At 40.8% G+C, this 17460-nt stretch overlaps 1 protein-coding gene across 1 annotated transcript in view; it reads right to left on the bottom strand.

The window, feature by feature from the left end:
• Positions 1–1063: 1063 nt before the first annotated feature.
• LOC121959274 (testican-2-like) overlaps positions 1064–17460 on the bottom strand; it is a 55560-nt gene continuing 39163 nt past the window's right edge. Inside the window, exons 5-11 of the mRNA XM_042508515.1 lie at positions 13289–13397; positions 12672–12786; positions 9742–9861; positions 9404–9622; positions 5961–6023; positions 4509–4646; positions 1064–3967 (exon numbers count right to left, since the gene is read on the bottom strand). Coding sequence (XP_042364449.1) covers positions 3822–3967; positions 4509–4646; positions 5961–6023; positions 9404–9622; positions 9742–9861; positions 12672–12786; positions 13289–13397 — 910 coding nt within the window. The 3' untranslated portion in view covers positions 1064–3821. The remainder of the gene's footprint in view (positions 3968–4508; positions 4647–5960; positions 6024–9403; positions 9623–9741; positions 9862–12671; positions 12787–13288; positions 13398–17460) is intronic.

Here is a 17460-nt window from a genome sequence, read left to right as displayed (position 1 = left end):
AGAGCAGCTGGAAGCACCAGGTGGAGGTGATGAGGCTGATGAGGGGGAGTGGCCAGGTGGAGAGAGAGGAGGGGCGTATGTGGCAAAAAATCCCACAGCAGCAGGAGAGAGCCATAGCAGACCGTGACAATATCCTCTCCTGATCTGCTCCCTTCAGCAAGGACAATCTGTCTTTATGTCATGAATTTATTTAAAGGAGCAGTGTATAAGATTTAGTGGCATCTAGTGTTGAAAACTGCAGTTGCAACCAGTCCTCCTGGTTGGATTTGCGGCAGTATTCATTAACTGTGTGAGGACCCGCTCTGTTTGTAGATATAAACGGCCCATTCTAAGGTAGTAAAAGTACAATGAGGCTTATTTTAAGGTGATTATACATGAGAAGGGTAGAGTTGAGTCACGACTTGAATCTGATTCAGACCTGAGTGATAAATCTGAATAACTTTAAATCAGACTTGACAAAACAAAAAAACACTTGTAACTTAATTTGGAAAAACTCTCCATTAAGGAACAGCGTGGAAGCAGGGAACTGTTTTTCTCAAAGCATTGTGGAAGTGTCAAGCATAGTCTACAGTTTGGACTGATTTTATATTGTGTGTGGGAGCAGGGAGGGGCTGTGGATCAAGAGGCAGCACGTTTGGGTGATCCAGGGAGGAGGCACTTGAGCCAAAAGTCGGGTGTATATAGTTACTCTTTAACACCAGTGACTCCTGTCCTCACCTGAACTTGAGCCTTTTAACTTGAAAATAATCAATAACTGGGAAGGTGGGAAGCCAGCCAGGTTCCCATCTCTATTATACACTGAAGAAAACATACTAATTATATTAAGTTGCATTTCTGCCAATATATATCACCTAAATCCTCCACACCGGACCTTTAATTTCCCCACAGGCACCTAACCTCAGTGTTCCTTTCTTTAATGAGCAGGATTGTAGCAAAACTATTCATCCTTAACTACAAAGGGAGATGGTATGTTACTTAGTGGCACAGCAGCCACAAATTCAGCCTAATTTCTCTCTTGAGGATAATAAAAGATTGAAGTCAACATACAGTTTGGCTCCAGTGCCTTTATTAGTAAAGTGCTCAGCCTAGAAGTACATTCTTATTTACTAACATGCAATACTAAAAACAACCAAATGTCTGGCCTATCAATAGCATGAATGAAGACATGGCAACGATATTCTCATAGAAAAAAATTACAATGTGAATTCAAGTATACACACAAAACTTCAAGTAATGCACACATTTTTTTTTTAAACACAAAATACAGATTTTCAAGTTGCAAACTCAGAATAAAACATAGTTGTGGCACATTCTTTGACATGATTTCAGCAGATGACAGCGACTAGTGGTTTCTACTGTAGGTGCAGTTTGGGCCATTAAAGTACATTCTACTGGTTTTCAATAAAAGTTCTGGAAATGTAGGTCCTGTATTGTGTGTTTCCACTTCAATCGTGAAGCATGTAAGATTTAAAAACTTTTATGAGCTGGGGTGCACCTTTATCATAAAGGTAGCTTGGAACCGTAGTAACCTGAAATCCTCAAGGCTTGCTTCACAGATCATTTACACTGGATTTATATACAGAATCAGTCTGGAAATATGTAACCACATTTTGGGAAATACTCAATTTTTTGGTCACTTGAGGGCAGCAGAAGCAGGTTGTGAACACACAAGTAACATATCATTCACTAAAGACTGAAACCATGGGAGAACAGTTAGTCCAGATCTAGCCAAAGCTAATAAAATCAGCCTTTCATCACCTCTGAAGCTCACCAACATGTTTTATCTTTGTTTGTCCATACAAAAACTGTAAAAACAATATACATTTTTATGGGATGTTTCACACTCTGGGTAACATATAGGCACTAACTTGAACCAAATGGGGTTCTTCAGCATGTTCCCATGGGAGAACTCTTCGTGGGTACTGGTAGAACCTTGTATGAAGGTTGCACTTGGAACCCTTTCAGAGGGTTCTACCTAAAACCCAACATAAAGGGTAATATCTAAACTATTATTATTATACCTCTGAAAGGATTCCATCCATAACCCCCTATGAGAGGTTCTACAGAGAACCCTTCTACGAAGTACTGGTTCAACGCAGAACCCTCTCTTAGCTCTTTTCTACCAAATTAACTCTGGTTCTTGAACTGTTTTTGTTCAGGATTCTTGGAACCTGGGTGTTATCTAGTGAGCCGGCCTCCGTTTCTACTGGTTTTACGTGGAACCACTGTAATTAACAATGTGTCAGGGTATTGTGATAACCTGCAAACTTTTTTTTGTTATTATAGATATTTGTTTTTATCAGCAACAAAAAAACAAGCAAGAACCAGCTTCTGATGAGAAGAAAATTTTTGAGTTCTGAACCTGCTATGTTTTGGTTCCAGCTGGAAACCAATTCTTAAGGTTCTGAACCAAGTAATTTTTGGTCGACATGCACCAAACGATTTAAAATTAGGCTCAGGAACAGGTACAGAAACAGTTCTAAAGGGGTTCAAGAAAAGTTCAAGATAGAACCCTTCTATGGTGTAATCGGCCGACCTAGAGCCCTCTCTTGGGTTTTTTATCCAGAACCTTTTCACCTTCTATGGGTGCAAAGCAGAACCCACCCTAAGGATACAACTAGAAGGGCTCTAAAAGTAGTAACCAACCGCATAACCCCTGAGTCTACAACAGAACTACAGCACAATGCCAGTGGTGCAATTGAGTTGGGAACTGAAACGTGGTCCAAAATAGAACCAAAAAGCAAATGTCAAGTACGAGGTACCCATAAAAAATATAAATAAATAAAAAAAATTAAAAAATAGTCCAACCATGACCTGTGTGGCTTGAAATGATGGTAGAGACATCAACTGCAGCAGAACAAAATAAAAATTAAAACATTTGAATATTTGAGGATAAGGACGCTCCAGCTTAGAGGAATCCTTGAGGAACTTTTTTTGTTTTTAATGGAACTGTTAAAAAAAAGCCTCGAAGAACTCTTCAAAAAAAACGGTTCCTCAGAAGCAAATGGTTCTCGATAGAATCTCATCGCTTTAGGAAGAACCCTTTTGAAACCATAATTTCTAAGAGTGTATATGCCGGATCATTTCTTATCCTGGCGGAGTGACTTTCTGAATAGTCCAGCAGATACAGTGACATAATGACGCACTGTGTTGGCGTTAATGTGTTGTTTGTACGGATTAAACAAGAAGAAAGATTTAAGGTTAGTTATTAATGAACTTAAGAGGTTTTGATAGGGTGATATTTTCACTTTAGACAGAGCTAACCAACTGTTTCCCCCCTGTGTCCAGTCTGTTCTGTAACACCTAACATAAGAGAGATAACAAGCTTCTCACAAAACTCTCAGCAGGAGAGAAATCAAGCTTATTTCCCAAAAAGTCGAACCTTTCCTCTAAATTATACTCTCTAGTCATTCCAGTGGGACGGCTGCTCTAATACTCAAGCGATTGTTTACACAATACAAAATTACTGGTAATCTCTATATGCATAGATGGCGGTCGGACAATATAGGAATTCTGATGGACTTTAGCTACCTATGGCGCAGTAGTCAGTGGGTCCTGCTTTCCAGGACGGCAAAACAAAAAGCTCTGTTGCTCAAAAAAACAGAGACAAGAGAATGAAGCAATTACACATATCTAAGACAAAAACTTGTCATCATCTCATCCCCGGACCCGCCCGGCACCACATATCCCACCAGGATGATACACAACTCCATGCCTCCCCGGTCCGATCCCAAAATCTTTTTGCTTTGAGGAGAGAGCCGTCCCTGTAGATTTTCAGGCCAGCGGCTGTGACTCGGCTCTCCGCGTGGGGACAGAGAGTTTTACCAGATGTATCCTCCATCGTCTGCCTCGCCCTCCTCCTCTTCTTCCTCTTCCGCCTCCTCTCCGGTGTCCTCTGCCTCCTTCTCCTCTTCATCCTCCCATCCCACGCCACTCCCAAAATCTCCAGAATATCCCGCCACTTCATCTGGAAAAGGATAAACAGGCCGACATAAAAACTTGTGATGGACTTTTTATTTTATTTTAAAAAAATTATTCTCACATTTTATGGACTAAACACTGACTGATGAATTAAAAGAATAACATCCAACATGGGGTTTTGAATGTGTGCAGCTGTTTTTCCCCTCCTATTTTACTCTTAAAGACCTTTAAAACAAGCGGAAAAAAACCCTGCAAATGCAGTAAAAAGATTCCAATCTGTTGCACAAAAATCTACCTGTTTGAGATTTTTCAAAAAATGAGTGTCTGTGTTATCACATAAGAAAAAATAACGCAGGTCAGTGCACTAAAATCAAGAAAAAAAATAACCTTGATCTTAACAAAAAAAAAAAAAAACACAAAGCACATAATATTGCATTGGAAACAAGCTGAAATCCCCCGCAATAGCGAATGTTTTTATGCTCTGAGGAAAAAAACAACTTCAAGGACTCAGTTGCAGCCAAACATTACTTCATAAGTCAGAAATCTTCTAGCTGTGTAGAGTCTGAGAAATAGCGTTTGCCTCTTACCGCAGTCGGGGTTGCCATGGATTCTGGTGCCCATCATCTCTCCACCGTGCTGGTCGACGCACCAGCACTCCCCTCGGCTTTGGTCACACTGCACTTTCCTGTAGTAGCCATCCTCGTCGCAGCTGGGGATGTACATCCCTGCACACACAGATGCACGCACATGCTTGGTTGTTAAATATTTATACGCTCAGCACACGTTGCTGCCTCATGCTGATGCCTGAGACGAGCGCAGCATAAACGAGAACGCCAGCACGCCTCAGCGAACCTGTGATAAGACCATCAGTCAGGATAGAGAGGCGGATTTTTGGCAGAGAATACCACGGAGACAGAAGACGCTTTCCTGTTTGTTTTACACAAGCATGCATATGCTGCTGGATGAGATTTCGTACAGTATGTTGGCGTGGTGTGTTTCCTTATGCTGCGAGAGTGGCATGTAAAAAAATGTAGTGACAGCCTCGGTGACAGAGCTCCACTGTTTCGGCCTCCCTCAGGACACTCTTGTCAAACCCAAAGCAGTTCTCTAACAAGCACCGAACCCCCCCTCTTCTCCTCGACCGTGAAAACTAGAGAAAACACAAGCAATGAGACAAGTGGGCCTCGGGGATGGAGGAACATTTCTGGAGCTGAAGATTAAAAAAAAACAGCTGTGTTGCATGCTGGGTAGATACTGGAGCATGTTTTTTTTTCTCAAAGAGCCAAATGGCCGAGTTAGCCCCACTCTCTCTCCTAAAGCCGACGCTGCCCTCTAATCCCCCCCCCCAGCCTGATTAGGACCTAATCCGAGGCGTGCGCTTGTGATCTCTTAAATGAGCCTCCTCCAGCTTCTCGCCTGCTGCTCCAGGCCCTTATTACGTAAGAGCACCCAAAGACGCAAAGCGAGTGCGGGGGCTAGATGGTGCACTTCATGGCGAACTGTATGGCGTCCTGTGGCTTTGAAAGGATTTGAAGTGAGTCAGTGGTAATTTCCTGTCCAAAACGTGATCCTACGCTTGGTGTTTTTAATATGTACACTGTTAAACGTGGAGTATGTTAACATAAAGGGAAACGTGCATTCTTGGTTGCTGATGTTTATTTCGCCATGATTTCGCATCAGATTCCTACTGGAACATGTCCAGTTGTGTTTAGAAATTTTGAAGGTAGAAGGTGCCGCCGTTACAATCATTTCCTGGCTGCAATTACTTAGCAGTGGTGCTGAGATGTAGATAACCCAAAAACGCAGGCCAATCTGACTTTTTCAGGGTAGGGGCTTAAAGGGACATGAGGTTGAATACAGTTGTTCCAATACAGACGGTATTTGGAAAATGAATTTTTGAACATTGAAGCATGTAAAAACTTAGTAGAATAGCAAAATATGAAGATGAAAATAAGCATAATAGATCCCCTTAAAAAGTCTTCTATCATATATATCTTGAACTTCACAGCACTGCTTTCTAAGATAAATGATAAATTTACCAGGCTTCTTCTTGGCTGCCTCCTGCACTTGGATCCTCTCCAGCTCGGCGAGGCACGGCGGCTCTGTGAGAATCAAACAAGAAAAGTGATGACAGACGATACCTAAAACTGCAATCCCCAAACTTTATCTCAATCAATGCTCTTCATAATTACACTTTTTTTTTGAGTCGTATTGATTTGTTTAAAAAGTCTTATATTTCATTCCCTCTGAGTCTGATCGATCGTCGAGAGCTTAGGTGAAAGAACATATGGATGCAGTCTGAGAGTGACAAGGAAATGAGCTGAACCTGCCGAAGAGACAGAAATAGAAACAACGAAGAAAAAGACACTTTGTGTTGAACCTAAACGCGATAAGCCTTCCCCAGCGTTTGTAGATTTTCACAGCATTTCTATTGTGTTTGACTTAATGAAACATCATTACTGCTCGTTAAAGTAACAGTTTGTAATCATTTCTTCACTTGCGGCGTGGCATCCTGTTCCAAATCATCATCATAAAACCATTATCATTTAATGGTTTACAAATACCACCAGCTAGTAATGAAAAATTGATTAGGGGGTCAGTGTAATCTATTGCATGCAGGTTAAATGCCTGATCAATGGAGCAATCCGTGTGCAAATGAGGTTACTGGCAGAAATATCCTGTATTTGTTCGGAAAAGGTCACACGGTGCAGATGTTGCAAATGAGCACAGCTGAGAAGCCCTGTGAGTGTAGGCACAGACAGAGATCATTTTTATTTTACAACATGATAAAATGTCAGGACCAGGGCCGCACAAGTAAGCTTTCATTTCTAAAATAAATATTCAAGCACACTGTTTTGTTTGTTTGTTTGTTTATGGTAAGCTCCAAGATCACCTTTCCAAAAGGGGAGACATCCCTGGTGAATAGGGTCAAACCTTAAACTTAAAAATATCTCCATGAAACTCCCCAGTTGATTACTAATAGTAAGACAATCAATTTTTTTTATATTACAAGATTTCTGAAATTGTTTGTTTACATATGAAAATAAGACATTATCTTATTAAATATGTGCTGATTTGCAGAAATTCCCAGGACAAAAATCTGAATTTTGGATAAAGGTCCAAATTTCCTTTTTCATATTAGGTTCAAATGTTTTTACTGTGGGAATTTTGGATCTCTCTTTTTTCTTTATAAATCAGAAAAAAATAAATGTTTGCTATGTTTCACCAGCACCAGTCCAAGCATAGCTGATAACTGGTACCAGAGCAGCTGAGGCAAAAGATCAATGATGGATCTGTGTGTTGGATGCTTGGACTGAATAAGAGAGGAGTTGTGATCAGAAAGTCATTAGCTGTGTTGCCATTAAAATTTCAAGCAAATTTTAAGCAGTGAGATGTTCCAAAAAAGGATTTAAAAAAATAAATAAATAAATAAATAAAGTGAATTAAGGCTTACTTCTGCTCAATGTTTGATATGTATATGACATGGGTGGAGCCTCGTGTCTGTACTCAGCGTTCATTTCGTCCATATTTGTGCATGTTTTATGAAAGCCTACGGATACAGCATAACGAAGAAGTACCCCCGGGAAATGTGGGGGCAAATGGTGGAACAAACAAATCTGTAATATCCCTTTTCCACCAAAATTAGTGCTTGTTTTTAAACACGGGCACAAAAGTACTAATTTAATAATTTAGGTTCTGGAGCAGAACTGCGAGCACTTAATGTGATTAAGGACGTGTTTACAATTGCGACAATTTGAACGGTAATATATAACATTTTTGGGCTGGTCTTATAAGTCGTTTTGGAAGTCAGTGGACCTATTTTGTTAATGCGGTATGATACAGCGTTACATTTATCTCATCAATTACTTGCAACAATGGAAAAAAAACACCTCAAGCAAGCGTAAAAAATGTTTGCACAACTGAGGCAGTGTTGTCGAATTTCAGTGTTTCTATACATGCTTTTTTAAGGGGATACTTCAAAATGCATGTACGTATATAGAAACATGGCTGTTGGCGCCTGGCAGCAAACAACAAAACCAAGGGTAAAAAGCAGCAGTGGAGAAAGCCTGGAGAAGGAGTTTTTTTAGCCCCAAGGAACCATATTTCAGGTAGGGACTTATTTCCTGCAGCACTGTGGAGAGACACAACTTGTGGGACTCTGTGGGCACAGTTCAGTGAGGCCGCTAAAGGAGGACTTTCGATTTGCCAGAAAGTGATTCTGGCAAACTGTCAGATGACTCAGATAGAAGAGGTCTTGTCCAGATTGTTCTCAGCAGGGGTAGAGAGATGCTGGTCGTGTCTGAGAATATTGTCAGACCTGTATAAACCATGGTGGAAAATAAATAAATGGATTGAGAGTTCAAGCATAAGTTTGTACAAACTGCCGAAGGTCAAAGAGAAGTAACAGAAAAACTAGAATGCGCCTTTGAAGATGTTGATTAGGCTGAAAAATGCTGCTTTGAAATAACAGCCTGTAGGCTTTTAGACTTGTTTAAAGGAAGATTTGACATTTTGGGTAACACGCTTTTTCGTTTTCTTGTAGGGAGCATGCCGAAAAGTTTAATACCACTTTCATATCTGTGTGAGCCAGGAGGTGATTAGCTTACAATAAAGACTAAAAGAAAGAGTAAACAGCCTGCCGAGCTGTGTCCAAAAAAAGAAAAACAACACCAGCACGTCTAAAGGTCACTAATTAACACAATGTATCTCTGTTTAAGCCGTACACAGAAATAAAAGTAAAAATGTCAGTTTTTGTTTTAAGGAGCTAAAAGTACTTTGACGGTTTCTTAGTTTAAGAGGTGCTGGTTGGGGGCTAGGTACTAAATACTATGAGCATAAGTACCAAAGTTTGATACTAAGGAGAAAATCTCATCCGCGTCAGTGAACCGATAAGCATGCTGAATGCTTGTACCAAAATCTAATAATGCGCCTGGTAGTCAGTTGGTAGAGCGGGCAGAAGTGTGCAGAAGCTACGTCCTTGCTGCAGCGGTTGCAGGTTCAATCACGGCCTCACCCCTGTACTGCACGTCACCCCCTTTTTCTCCCCCTTTCACACTTAAGCTATTTTATCAAATAAAGGCAAAAAAACTCTCCAAAAATAATCTTTAGGAAAAAAATTCTAATGATGCAGGTGATTGGCTGTCTAGCATTACAAGACCCAACTCTGACCCAACTCTCAGCTAGAAATTGAAGTATATTTCCCAAAATGTCAAACTATTTCTCTTAAGGTGCTGTTACTTCGGTGTCACATACATGCAGTATATGTGTCGCATTTCAACATCGACAGTTTAAGGATTTTTGTACTTGTTTGTTTCTCCCCTTTCGTGGCAGCCTTGGTTTTGCTGCTCAGTGGTGTTATAAAGTGACATCACTGCATCGCCTCTATTTCCCTGTGATGTAACCCGGCTATTATTTCACCCATTTAAAGATCTGACCCAAAACAGACTCTCTGTGCTTCTTCAGTGGAAATCTCTTCACTCACTTTCCCTCCAGAAGCAGAGGCACCACTCCGCCGTGGAGACCTTCCCATCCTTGTAGCTGTCGCAGGAGTTGAAGAAGGGTCGGATGCAGACCTCGTACTTGTCCAGGTTAATAGCAGCCAGCTCGGCTTGGTCCAGATAGAGGTCACTGTTGGTGTCCAGCCTGGAGAACATCCAGCCGATGGAGTCCTTGCAGCTGGCTACGAGGCTCTTGTCCAGTGCTGTCAGAAATAATTTTCATCACACTTTATTTCTGTTTGTACTACATTCACATCACATTTCTTTGCATAGACAATTGAGTTGTAAGTTTGAAAATAAAGCCGCTTTGTGGGTTTCTAACCTGAAGCGGTGCCAGCTCCGAGCTTGCCAGAGTTATTCTGCTTGGCGTTTCCATGAAGGAGCTGGAACCAGTCTCTCAGGCGGTCGCCCAGGTCTGCCAGGTCCTGGCCCGTGCAGCTCTCTAAGGAAGCGAAAGAAAAAAGGAAATCGTAGCATTCAAATCTCTGGCAGACACTTAACAGCAATCTGATTCACCTTCCCAACAGACAGGCTTCATATTGCTCTCACTGATGTACAGTGAGCAGAATCAAAGGCACAGCTTTCCCTCACTGTACATCTGTCGAGGCGAGCTGTTCATGGTGTCATTCATCAATGTATGATCTGCTACTCAAAGAAAACATTATTTTGCAATTAACTCCACAGCAGCAATTTGCTGTTATCCAATAAAGAAATCCACTTTCAGTCTCAGGGTAAGCACTTTTTCCAGGCTACAGATGAAAAACTAGAGTAACATTTCATCCTTTTGATCAATTGGCATTTTTACATGCCCGAGAGCTTGGCCGATCAATACTGTTTGGCTGCAGTGATAGATAGTGTACACTCTAAATAATTACATGATTGAAAGAGCAGTTTAACCACACGGGGGATATTTGGCTAACAGTAATCTCTGAAATTGGTGAGTATTGATCCCAAACGTGGAGCGTTGGGTTGATTGGACCAATCCTACTGACAACATGTGGTGTGTGGTGCATTATAGCTTCTATTATAGCTTCTGTTTTTTGAGACCGTGGCTGCATTAAAATAGCCTTTTTTTTGCTTAGGAAGGTTCCTAACTGAGTGAAATGACCAGGAAGTATCTGGGCAGCAGCCGTGATAAGAGCTGGTCGAATTCTCTGAATGCTGCAGAAAGGCACTTCAATTTTTCCTCTCTTATCGCCTTTAGCATAGAGCACACTGGACCATCCTTTCACAAAGGAAAAGACACAATGGACCCACAATGCCTTGTGGCAACATTTAAAGAAAGGACCCTTTCTGACATTTGACAATATGCCTGTCTTGCATAAACTTATTTGTATTTGTATACAATAATACTAATTAGGTTTCATGGGCCACATTACAGAAACTTCTTTAGTGTGAAATCCTATTTTATTTCTGATTTTCAATGACATTTTGGATTTTTGGTATGACAGAAACGTGTTTCTAAACTGCACTTAGGAAGAAGTCTTATCTCAGGATAGGAATTTCGGTAATTTAAGAACTGCCCTAACTTTGGACGTCCCAAGTTAGGAATCCTAAATCAGAAAGGCACAGACTCCGTCATTAATTCAAAGTAACTCCTAAATAACTGACAAAAACAGCAGCGGCACTGTTTTTAAGGTCTGTATGCCAAAGACAATAAAGATGGGAACAACATAAACAGCAAAATATACAGTAGTGATTGAAAGGCTTCTCAAACAGTATGTCAGTCTAAATATCAAGAAATAATTCAAATAAATAAATGATTATTCATTCATTTGAATTAGGAATAAAGAAGAAAACTTCACAAGAAGTTGGGGTTTCTTTTGCTTCCCCTACACAGTTGGTGCCTGCAACTCCTTGTAGCTAGAATTAAATGCCCATTTTTTGGGTCCATGATGGCAAGCTTGCTAGTCAGTGACAAGTGAAAGACAATATTATGGCTTGTTGTTCTCGAGTAGCTTAACGGTATACTCTAATCAAAGATACAAGCAGGTCATAACGCTCTAAACATAGACACAGACATGACAGGACGAGTGCTGAGTGAATAATCTAATTTACAGTGATAGATTATTTAAGTTAAGACGGGAGGTCTTTGATAGATTAGGACACAGACAAGAGTTTAGGAATTAGAAGACAGAATGTTTGCCCTTTCTTTGAAATGATAGTTAAGATAAGACACCATGTCGATTTACAGGGCCGGCTCTTGGCATAGGCGATATAGACGGTCGCCTAGGGCGCCATCTGCTGGAGGGGCACCGCCATGCTGCCGGTCCCCCTTGGCCTCGAGAGAAAATAATAATAAAATAATAATTTTCTATGCCCACTGGCGCCGTCACTTAGTGTTTTCTGTCTAGAAAAAAATATATATATTAACATTACAAATAAACAGTGACATGGAGTTTGCGTGCTCGCCCCGCGTCAGTGAGGGTTTTCTCCGGGTTGTCCGGCTTCCTCCCACATTTCAAAGACATGCAGGTCAGGTTAATTGGTTACCCTGAATTGCCCGAAGGTGTGAATGTGAACGGTTGTCTGTCTCTATATGTCAGCACTGCGATAGTCTGGCGACCTGTCCAGGGTGGACCCCGCCTCTCGCCATATGACAGCTGGGATATGCTCCAGCCCCCCCCATGACCCTTAAGAGGACAAGTGGCTATGGACAGTGAATGAATGAGCCATGACTGTATAAAGAAAACTGGATACAGCATCAGAGGTGGGGCTCTGTTTATTTCAAGCACATGTAGCCAAAAAAGTTTGACTTCCATGTGTATAATTAACTCGTATCATCTGCATTATTGGACCAGTGGTGAAAGTGCTCTGGAGACGTTCGCTGTCAGAGCAACTAAGTTCCGGTTTCGCCCTTTTCTAACTTGAATGGGGATAAAAGGATTTAATTTTGTGTTACTTCTACCCTTTCGAATTGTTATCAGACTAAATGGATCCTATTCTGAAAGTGAAACAAGTAATTTCAACAAAATTAGCCACATTTACAGACGTCTCTTTCATGATACAAGTCTATGGGCAAAAGCCTTTTTGCGTCCAATGGCATCACGTGATGGACCCAGAAAATTGATTTTTTTTTTTTTTGTTTGGCCAATATATCAAATTGACTTTTTAAGTCTAGCAATTTTCATGGGGGCTTGTTTTGACTGCAGCTCTAGACTCATGAAAGGAATGACAATGAAGCAGACAGGAAGGCATGGATCCCAAAATTAAGAAGCATAAACAGAAGAAGGTGAAGAAAAAGCTACTTGCCACGTTTTGTGTCCGTATTCGTGAGGGTGACGGAGGCTGTGGCACAGGGGCAAAAGCCAGCACACATGACGCTCAGCTCTTTGCCTGTGAGGCAGGCCTGCTGCTCCAGCTTACACTGTGAGGAGAAAGAGAGAGACAGTTAAAATATTTATGGAGGTGACCGCAGGAAAGAGAGATTGCTCATTCAGATGAGACACTGCACTTAGAGAAAGCCAGCAAGAATGAGCTGTCATTTTCCACTGTCTTCTCATGCAAGGTCAAAATTAAAAACTATACAGAAATCAATAAAGAGTCCTGGCAGGGGCCGGTGTACGGTGATGCTGCTCAAAACAACGTCAGTCATTAATCATACGGCCACGCTGAGCCGGTGCACTTGTCCTCCCGCGAGCAGTGATGAACTGTGCTGCCCTGCTGCGTCCACGTATATGTCAGCGCAGCAGGAAACAGCTCTTGACTGGACTCCTCTCATTATTTAAAACGATGACACGACGGCTTTCCATTTTTTTTCAGGGTTTTTTTGCTGGCAGAATCCAGCAATAAAGCAAAAGAATAATGGTCAGAATAAAACGCAGAGTGCTTTTAACGAGAGATGGCAGTGCAGAATATTTTTTCTTTACCTCAGAGGCATAGTTGTGCCCATCAGAGCCACATACAGGTGAGGAGGCAGCGACAGGGCAGGGCTTGCAGCTGTTTTCATGCTCCTCCAGCTGCCCTGACGGTTTGACTCTGAAGATGACAGGAGAAAAAGGAAAAATTAAAGTCTTAGTCCGCTTGAATTACAAAAGAAACATTTTTCCACCTACATTTTCTACCTGTAGTGGTATCTAAGGAGAGAGTTTTATTTTCCCAGGCTCTAAGGTTATTTGTCACTACAATGCCAACGCCCACAACACAACAAGAAAACAAGAGTCTACAGTCACATGAGCAGCTCTGCAAGTCTGTACTTAGTGTTGCTTTCATCTAAATACAAAGTAAACTTGCTAATAGGCATGGGGAGTATTACAGTATACCAGGGTATTTAGAAAATAATACCGTTAAATACTGTCAAAAATACAGACCCTCATCTTTCTATTGACTTCATACTGGAGAGGCTGTACTGAGGATGATTTGCATGCAGTGCACATCTCGTGCTCTGGAAATTAAGCCCACGCCACACTGCATGCGTGAGCAGTGTGTGTTCACATTGGCGTTTGTTGTTGTGATGCTGCTGCAGAGCTGCCTGTTGTTATAAATAATATATTTTCACAATTAAAAGCATATGCTCCAGTCATTTATGAGGCCGTGCGAGCTACTGTATTGTCAACAGCACAGTCCTGCAGATGTTTCGCAGTAAAATTCCTTGTGTCAACAACTGAAGGGATTCTGCATTCAGAAACATTGTCAGAGATGTCGTCATCAAATGCTGCCGCTTTGTCAGTCATTTCAGCGTAAGACACTAATGCCAAAAGCCACCTTTGACAGCTGGAAAATACGCTACTGGGTGACTGGGCAGCGCCTGGTACGGCAGTATGACCCGGATGGGCCGCGTCAGTTGTAAACGCTGCCTGACAGATACTGTCACAGCTATATGATACAGTGCCGGATGATGCTAGGTTGAAATGCTGCCAGTAACAATGAATAGAAGGCGCTGGAAGGTAGGGTGGGCGGGAGAGACGTTGGATGGGTCCAACAAACCCCGGACTTTCACCAGGAGCCTGATGTTCGCTTCCCATAGGAATGAAGAGCCAAACTATGATGTTTTTTTTGTTAAATGTAAGTCCCATGTTTTTGTTGCCTAATCATACTCATGTGCTTTTGTTGACTTTCCAGCATTAGTTGCGGCATCCCGAAAAGTCAACAGCAGATGCAAGAGGATACTTAGAGCATAATATGCAGACGCAAAAGTCAATGACAAAGAAGCGACATGAGATGACTTGGGGATGAGAACGAGTTGGAACATTGGGTGAAGGGAACATAGAGCTGGATTAATAAAGGTCTGAGAGACCACAGACACGCTCAAACAAAAATGTATGGCAATCCATCTACTATTTGTTATTGGAGTCAAAGTGACAGACATTGGCCTTCTCGAGATTCAACCTTCTAGCGCAGCAAAAGCCTGAAAAGTAACAGAAACAATGACCTTGCTACACACTGTTAACGGTTTTCATGGTGACATTTTCTTTAGTAGAAAGTAGTTTCAGAGAGAGAAACAGTTTGACAATGAGGTTTTTTTCCAGAGTAACAGATAATGCCAACTTGTCTTCCACAGTGGTCGAATGAAGTGTCCACAGATGGCAGGACAGCTGAGTCACTGCCCAGTTAAGAGACTCACATCTTGACACCACACTCATTTATGTCCTATTTCTTTAAAAACAAACAGAAAACCAGCACTTGAACCGCAGCACTGAACATGCTTTTAGTTGCTTGTTTGAGAGGGATGCACTTCCATTTTCTGATGACATCTTGCTCTTGTTCCTGTCAGGTTTGAATGCACTTATTGTAAGTCGCTTTGAACAAAAGGATCTGCAAAACAAATGTAATGTAACAGTGCACTGTTTGGGGAAGACACATTGCTGTTGAATTTTTTAAACTCACTTTCACTGTGACAGGCTGGCAATAAAAATCTCATAGGTAGATATCTACGATCTTGGGTAAATAAAACCAAAATTGTCTGCAATGGCTGATAATATTTGAATACACTGCTTCGTAAAATCCCCCCCCGCTTTCTTTCCTCTTACACGGTGATTGACTTCATGTTCAGTGAGCACAAGCATTAGGCTCCACAGTGCGACTTCTGAGGCTGCTACTTAATGATGCTAGGATGGTTTAGTGCTGTTGCGTTCGTGCTTATTACCCATTATTCGACACAGTCTCTCTCATCTCTGGAGTGACTCTGTAAATGAAGCACTTTATTGAAAAAGATAAACGCCTGTCGCAGCAGATAGACTTTGCAGGTAGTAATAATTCACTCCATTAATTCTTTTCAGACTGCAACCCTGCTCATTTGTTTTCCAGTCAAAGTGGAATGAATGGGTGAGGGAACCGATAAATGCTTTTCAGCAAGGTTTACCACGAAAACTAAAGGGTCTTTGTGATGGTAGGAGCCTTTACTATAAATAACAGTATCACATTGACCAAAATGTTAATGTATTTTCTATATGCTTTGGCCTTCATGGTTTCAACTCCAACAACTCACTATGATCAACAAGGGTAGTTCAGTAAAGTGTTACTTTCTGTTGGGGTGGGGTCAGGTTTACAGTGTTCTTTATGTTTAGTGGTTTGAGACGTAAAAACAGTTGCTTAGTGACAGACAGTAATATGTACTTAGCATCTTTAGTTTCCTTTTTACAAATAATAACTAAATTTGTGTTTTCTGCACATCAGTGTCATGCTAGGGTCAATAAAAAGTAAACAGCACAGCAAATAAATAATTTTGGAAACTTCCACAGGCTCCAAAAATGTTTAAAACACCATAGATCAGAACTGCCCACATCTTAACCCTTTGATACCATAGCAAATTGGCTGGACGTATTTTAAAGAAAACATGGGACAAGGGGGGTGAGCACATTAACAAGCAATGGCCCCAAAAATAACAAGAAATTAGTAAATACGGAAATTACGTAAAAATAATTTATCAATGCCAGGTGAGTAACTTTAATATTACAGTATTGATTAAAGCAGCTTTAAAATGTGTTATATAACTGCAGCAGCTTAAAATGTTAAACAAGATACAAAGAAATTGTGTGGGTTATTATATTCATTGTTTATTAGCTGAAAATGTTTGTGTATATTAGATTTTATCTTTGCGATGGTGGTTTGGGCAACAGTTTGTTGACACTTCAGCGATACTGTAGGCAGCTGATTAATATTTCTCCTCACAGCCAGTTTCATACTGTATGTCGTGCACAAACATAAGAATCTGGTGGGGAGGATTATTAGATGCACTGAGCTGAGAAGATTTTGTCAACTTTCATTGGTTTACATCTGATTTGATGACATGCTAGTTTTAGTCTTAACTACATAAATGCATGAGTTCACAAACTGATGATCCGTGTGGTTTTAAGTAATTAAACTAAGTGATGGTGGCTTCATTTTCAATTAAAGCTGCATGATACATCATGCATTAGATCATGATGAGTCATGTATTAGTTAAGCATTAATTAAACATATGGTATGTACCCTTGACACTGTTACCCATTAAGACTGCATCTCTTTCTTCTGTGTCTTCTTGCTGAGCATTCCTGTTATGATTTCAGCTGTAGCCGTGTAAAGACACGGCCACGGAGATCTTGTGAGCAACTAAATACCCGAGTTTGAAGTCCAGCCGCTACTGAAAATAATGATGAAACCACATAAACACATAATATAAAGCACTGGAATATTTTATTTTGAAAACCAACTATTGGAATTTGAAAGGTATAAAATTTCAAGTGATGCAATTTCCAATACTTAATTTCTAGGGTTCAAAAATTCTAAAAATTCAAGAAGAATTCAAGTAAATTTGGCTTAGCCAAATTTAGACACTATAGTTCAAGACATAAACTAAGCTTAATATTTCATAAATACAAACATTAAGTATTCAGTACTGATTCAATTTCAAAATTAGGAAAAGGGGGACTGGCGACAAAAAGCAGCCTGTGAATCTGCTGTCAAGCAGCCCCAATTTGATACACCAAATTCAAACTGACACTTAATTTGTATTGTTAATGTTAGGCAAATATGTAAAATGATTAAATTATTTTTCTAAGGTTTTCTGCCCCCATGTACAGAAAGCAAAAAATCCAAGCTGAGTTAATGTAATGATCACCTG

The sequence above is a fragment of the Plectropomus leopardus genome, chromosome 19 (genome assembly GCF_008729295.1).
Source record: "Plectropomus leopardus isolate mb chromosome 19, YSFRI_Pleo_2.0, whole genome shotgun sequence".
Classification (NCBI taxonomy): Eukaryota; Metazoa; Chordata; class Actinopteri; order Perciformes; family Serranidae; genus Plectropomus; species Plectropomus leopardus.
Note: the sequence above shows the minus strand (reverse complement) of the source record. Positions and strands in the feature narration are given on the sequence as shown.